This window comes from Otolemur garnettii, unplaced genomic scaffold, assembly GCF_000181295.1.
Source record: "Otolemur garnettii isolate 467f Iridium unplaced genomic scaffold, OtoGar3 scaffold00142, whole genome shotgun sequence".
NCBI lineage: Eukaryota > Metazoa > Chordata > Mammalia > Primates > Galagidae > Otolemur > Otolemur garnettii.
In genome coordinates, this window is record NW_003852537.1 from 410,687 (window position 1) to 416,966 (window position 6,280).

At 44.4% G+C, this 6,280-nt stretch overlaps 1 protein-coding gene across 3 annotated transcripts in view; it reads right to left on the reverse strand.

The window, feature by feature from the left end:
• AGFG2 (ArfGAP with FG repeats 2) overlaps window positions 1–5,495 on the reverse strand; it is a 25,670-nt gene extending 20,175 nt beyond the window's left edge. For all 3 annotated transcript variants that reach the window (XR_001161645.1, XM_012810827.1, XM_012810825.1), the window contains exon 1: window positions 5,142–5,495. Coding sequence is in view for 2 of the 3 variants with exons in the window: in XM_012810827.1 (XP_012666281.1) it covers window positions 5,142–5,362 (221 nt within the window). In the remaining variant the exon portion in view is untranslated. The remainder of the gene's footprint in view (window positions 1–5,141) is intronic.
• Between the last annotated feature and the right edge of the window lie 785 nt (window positions 5,496–6,280).

Genomic DNA, 6,280 nt, shown 5'->3' on the forward strand with positions numbered 1-6,280 from the left:
TAAACTCTCCTATTACCCTGCTACAGGGTCAATTTCTCTCATTTTAGGAAATCTCTTCCTAATCTAAATTCTGCTTCAACCCATTTCCTTTATTCTTCCTCAGTAGCTATGATAAACTGCTCCTCTTGATTAGAGTCAGGAGGAGCACTAATAACATCATTAGCTGCCCTCCTCTTTAGTCCCAATCTCAATTCTTGTTTATATATTTTTTCCTTCCCCCGAAACTTCTCATCCTATGGTAATTTTATTACTTTCTCAGGGGTTTCTCAAGTGGTTCATGGGCCCCTTATGATAAAGTGCATAAATCTGTAATTTAGTAAAACTCTGTCAAACTCTGCCTGGCAGAGGTGAATATGAAAGGCAAGGGAGGATAAGATGGAACTAAAATAGGGGCAAGGTACACAGGTATCTTTCCAACCTAGACAGATGGAAAAGTACTGAATTATTGAATAATATACTACACTGTTCCTTCCATGGAAATAAAAATGCTTCAACTAGGAGCCACTACTTAGCAAGACAGAAAAACTAAGGTACAGACAGGAAAACTAAGGTACAGAAAAAGAGTTGTCAAGCTTTTTTTTTTTTTTTTGAGACACAGTCTCACTTTGCCATCCTTGTTAGAGTGCTTTGGCATCACAGCTCACAGCAACCTCACACTCTTGGGCTTGAGTGATCCTCTTGCCTCAGACTCCTGAGTAGCTCGGACTACAGGTGCCTGCCACAACACCTGGCTATTTTTAGAAACAAGGTCTCCCTCTTGCTCAGGCTGGTCTTGAATTCCTGAGCTCAAACAATCCACCTGCCTCGGCCTCCCAGAGTGCTAAGATTACAGGCATGAGCCACCTTGCCCAGCCCCCAAGCACTTCTCTTAACACCCAGCCCAGAGCTCTGCCTACCCTAATTCTGACTCTCATTATTATAGTAAAGTTGGGGAGAAGTAGAAGAGACAAGACCTGAGGGATGACAGATTAAAGGATGGAGCCAAACAGCAAGGTGAAGGAAGCTCGCCATACTTTGCTGAAAAACTTGGGTGTTAGAGTTAGTATCTATTTTCCATCTCTGATGTCAATGAAATCTCAGGCCTCAATGTCCATTTCCTTTATAAAGATGAGTGGTTTACTCATAGAGGAATTCAGCTAAACCAGAATAAGAAAAAACATTGAAAGAACTGCTTTGGAAATAGATGCTTTTTAGTGGCAATCGTCATCCCATCTTAAGATTCTAATGGCAGATTCATCCTCCAGTAGAGGTTAGAATCATAACAATTAAGCATATGTGTTGTTGGGGAAATTAAACAGATACATATCTAGGTTAAAAAAATTAGGTACTGGAAGAAAACCAAATGAATAAAACTAGGTCAAACGTGGGACCTACAATTGTGGCAGTATGTATGTAAATTTAGAAACTGCAGAAACTAGAGTGTCTCTCTGAGGTCCTCACACTGATGCTGCAGTTTTTTGCTACAGTTGAGAAAATATTTCTCATTAAAAAGGAGAGAGTGAGAATGAGCTCATACACACTGGAGTGAAAGCACAGTCACACCCACCCACCAATATTAAAATGTGTATTTTTCTTCAGATCTTGGGAAATTCAACTTTGGCTGGAATAATCAACTTTGGTACTTTAGCCAACGCACCAGCTGGGAACTCTGGTAACTTTGTTCACTGCTCTCAGAAGACTCCATCCCCTAAAGAGGTGGACATATTTGTAACACAGCAAACAGAATGCTGGTCTTTAAAAATAAAGACATCTTGCTGTATCCTTTCTCTGGCTATGGAGAGAAAGTACATTTCATTTTTCTCCCTCAGTATCTTCTTCATTTTAACAAAGAATATTTCTTCTCTTTGTATCGTATTTCAATATGAGCTCCCACCACTCCTTTATCCATACTGAGCTTTATTTTATTTCATAACACTTATCACTGCCTACAATTATATGTAGGATGATTTACTTATAGACCACGGCCCCCATTAAGATGTAAGTTACATGAACACATGTTTTCATATCTCCATATCTACTATTTTTGTGCCTAAAATAGTATCTGGGAATTGATAAGCACGGAAAGTATCTGCTAAAGGAACAAATGAATGAATGAATGTGCAGGCTGTTGGCCTACCACAATTTTCAATTCCCACTAACACAAAATTCTAATCTATGGGCATTCAACCATGTGGATTTAAGATGCTCATTGATTTACATGCCACCACAAATCCAGGTCTCTCTATTGTCTGCTGAACTCTGTGGGCTCTCTCCCCTCTTTGCAGCCAGCCGTAAGCATCCCTTACCTTACACATTCTGCCTATGCCCCACTTGCCAGCTCTCAGCCCTTCCACAGTACCTCCACGGGACACAGGTAGTTTGTTAAGGCTGCTTTAAAAGGTTTATATGCCTTGCCCTTGTCCATGCTAACTAGAACTCCAACTAGCAAATGAAAAGTACTGCCAGAACCCAAGCAGATAGTCACAGCCTGGGAAACTCTTTCTTATAGAGTTACTCTTGATATTTATCTCCTTACAAGTTCAACATGCTTTTAGTTCCATGTTGGCCTAGACTCTTGATTTTTCACTGTACTGTCATTTCCTGCTAACAAATGGTTAGCCTAACTTCTCATTTCCCAACCACCAAAATATGTTCCCTAAAGTCTAACACCTCAAGAATCACTCAGGAAGTGAAAAGTGCTATGAAGTAAAATAAAACTCAGAGGCTGGTTATAGTGGCTCTTGCCTGTGATCCCAGACTCTGGAAGGCCAAGGTGGGAAGACTGTCTGAGCTCACGAGTTCAAGACCAGCCTGAGCAAGATCGAGATCCCGTCTTTAAAAATAGCTGGGCATTGTGGCAGTTGCTTATAGTCCCAGCTACTTGGGAGGCTGAGGCAAGAGAATCGCTTGAGCCCAGGAGTCTAAGGTTGCTATAAGCTATGACACCATGGCACTCTACCAGGGACGACAAAGTGAAACTCTCTCTCTCTCTCTCTTTCTTGCTCAAAAAACAAACAAAAAACCCCTCAGTATGGGTTACCAAAATACTAAGCAAAAATATCTTTTCCAGAATTTTGTGAAACCAAAAAAAGGCTAGTAGAGTCCTTCTACTTGGTCCTTTACATTCCTAAAGGGAGAAACCCCCACCTAGTCTGAGGTACATATATCCTCATACTAAGCCAGTTCTCTTGGGGGTACTTCTGTATTAATCCTAAACTCACTAATCAATCAGCCACCTCCATCTAGTGTATGCCAGATAATAGGTATCTGACTTTTCATTGAATTCAACAATAGTGAATAGGGAAAACTGGTAAAGTTCTGTAAATTGTGCACTGATATTTAAGGAGTTAACTTTTCAAGTGAAAGAAACCAGGTTTTTAATGTGTCCCAGATACCTTGGCCTTCCTTCTGTCCTGATTGAAGGATATTCATTATAGAAGAAAAATGTTATCTGTGGGATACTTTGAGTTTTATCTTTCATGCCATTGCCACTAACTGGGGGAATGAGTTACTACTCTTCCCTAAAATTTTCTTCCTAGGACCTGCTAGACCATCAGTTTTATTCTCCTGCTCCCCTTTACTTCTCTCCAAACTCTAATTAGATTTTCCTTTCTATAACAGGATCCTCAGGAATCTGCTCTTTATTCTTCTACTTTGCACTATAAATACTCTTAAGCTTTGCTTCCTCTTGCCTCAGAACATTTGCCCCAAACTCAAGTCTCTACTGTCTTGCTTCATTTGAGTCACTATCTCAAATTATAGCACATTCCTGTTTGGGTTCTAGACCATTATCCCAAGAGCCACACAGGCTTTTACTCAGATCAAAGTTGAGTTCCTCCTTACAACCCACAAATGAGGTTGATCAGAACATAGGAGATTGGCAAAGGAATTAAAAATCAAGCAGAGAAATAATTCCAAACTGTATCTTAGGAGACCTAGATCCCCATTTCTTGTCTGCCATGATCATAAGCAACATCAAGCAACAAGTGTTGAAAACACCAACCCCCATGTGGCACCGGATAAGTTACTAAACCTCTCTTTGCTTCTGTTCTCCCATCTGTCAACCAAGAACAATGCTGCTTGCTCTTTGGCTCCTAAAGGTATTAGGACAGGGAAACCTTTCCTCCTTAAAAACAAAACAAAAACAATAGTGTCTTAACATAATGCTTAAAAAAAAAAAAAGTCAAAATACATCCCCTGACAAACAAAAAACAGAGATCCAGGACTGGTATCAGATGTTAATCATGATACCAGGTTACTATATAACCAGGAATCTGGGCTAGAACTGTGGCTCTAAATTAGGTCTGGCATGCCCAAATACAGTGCAGGTGCCAAGCACAGCATTGCAGATTATACAACAAAGGTCTCCCCCACCCCCAAACTAGAAAGTTTACCAGATGCTACCACCAGGATCCATCCATGGCAATAAGGAGCTTAAAGGTGCTGATTACACTTAGGATGGCTCATCCAGATTCCCTTTGCAAAAGTTAAGCTCTCTACCAGGGTAACCCATTGGCTCTATTCTCTTAGATTTCCTAAGTCTACCCTCTGGGTAGCATTCCAAACCCCTGTAAGATAAGGATCTGCACCTGAACTCTGGACCATGGCTCCTTACCTACCACTATCTCTAGGCTGTCAGCCACGGTTAATTTACCTATTTTCAACTTGTTTCTGCATCTCATGCTCCAGGAGGGACAGAAGGTAGAAAGGTACTCTTTCATTTTGAAGCCAGCTTTCCCTACATCTTTCCTTTATTGCTTTCCACCCACATAAATTTCCCTTTAAAAGCGTATGTCATTTTCTGGCCCTTTAAATCCCCACACCCCACCTCACTGAGTTCCCTTAAATTCTCCACACTTTCTCCCTCCACACTTGCAGTTCGCCTTGCCTCCCTCGGGGAGTTTCTCCATTCCTTTCTGGGTGTCCTTCTTCACGTCACACTTCCCTCCGCAATACGACTCCAGTCTCATCTTCTTTCCCTTCCCCAGGACACCTCCGCAGTAGGCGACCCCCTCACCGCAGCGGGCGAGTGTCTCCTGGCCTCCCCGCCGCCTCCCACCTCCGCTTCCTTCCCTCGCCTCTCAGAGCCTGGACCTCCCCGTCCGCCCTTGTTCTCCAAGATCTCCCCAAGGCGACCCTCCGCCTTTCCTCGGTCCACTCACAGAAGGCCGGAGCAGGTGGTGCAGACGAAGCTGCCTACGGTGATGTCCACGTAGGTGACCCCGCGCTGGGCGCACTCGAAGCAGTGGCGATTCCCAGCCTGGCTGCAGCCGCCCAATTCCCGCACTCGGCGGCACCACACCTCTGAGGCCGCCTCCGCCTCTGACTTCCCCCCGCCGGCCCCGCCACCTGGGGCTGGGCCCTTCTTCGCCGCCATCACCATTGCTGCTCACGGTCTTCCCGCAAATCAGCCAATGCCCCTTCAACCACTGCTACCTTCCCGCCTCCCCAGCCGCCTTAGCAATCCCGGCTCCCGTGACAGAAGCCGGTGGCTTCCGCGCGAGACTCCACCACCCCCTCGCACACCGCCCCGCCTCGCCTGTTCTGCACGATAATTGGCTAGTCTTCTCCTACCTCCTTACTCTGATTGGTCTGACCTGGGACGGTCCCCAGTTGCTGGAGCCACTAACGCCACGCCCCACTGCCTTAAGACTTCTGGTCTCTCCCATTGGCCAGCAGGTGCCCGAGCCGCGAGAATTCTGTGTGCCCTTTGCTTGTCCCCGCCCCCTCTCACCACCTCCTCCACTAAGGCCTGCTTCCCTGTTTGGATTGGTAAGACCTGGGCACTACGGCTCTGACGTTAACTCTGATTGGCTGTCAAAGCTGCAAGTTAGCGCGAGAGACTCAGAGGCGGTGTCCCACTCATGCGCAACTCTCACCCTCCCGACAAATGATGTTAATTCCCGCCGAATTTAAAAGGCCTATTTGAGACTGTGCAAAGTGGCACGCAAAGCAGAAGAGATGTGGCGAGTGGGGCCAAGAGAGGAGGGAAAAGAAGAGAACCCTCAAGGGAGAAAGGGAGCAGGAGTGCTTTATTAACACTATTTCATTATTTCCTACCCACACCATAGGTGGAATCCTCATTTTAAACAGTTTTATGTTCAACAACTTGCAAAAGATCACACAACTGATATGTGGCCCAGGATTTGAATCCGAGTCTCCTGAATTTAGAAATCCTGCTTTTAACCACCATACAAGGTGGCATAGTACTCAATTATTCATTTTATATACACATTGAGTGTCTACTAGGTTTCAAGGACGTCTTAGACCCTGGAAACACAACAGTGAACTAACCCTAATT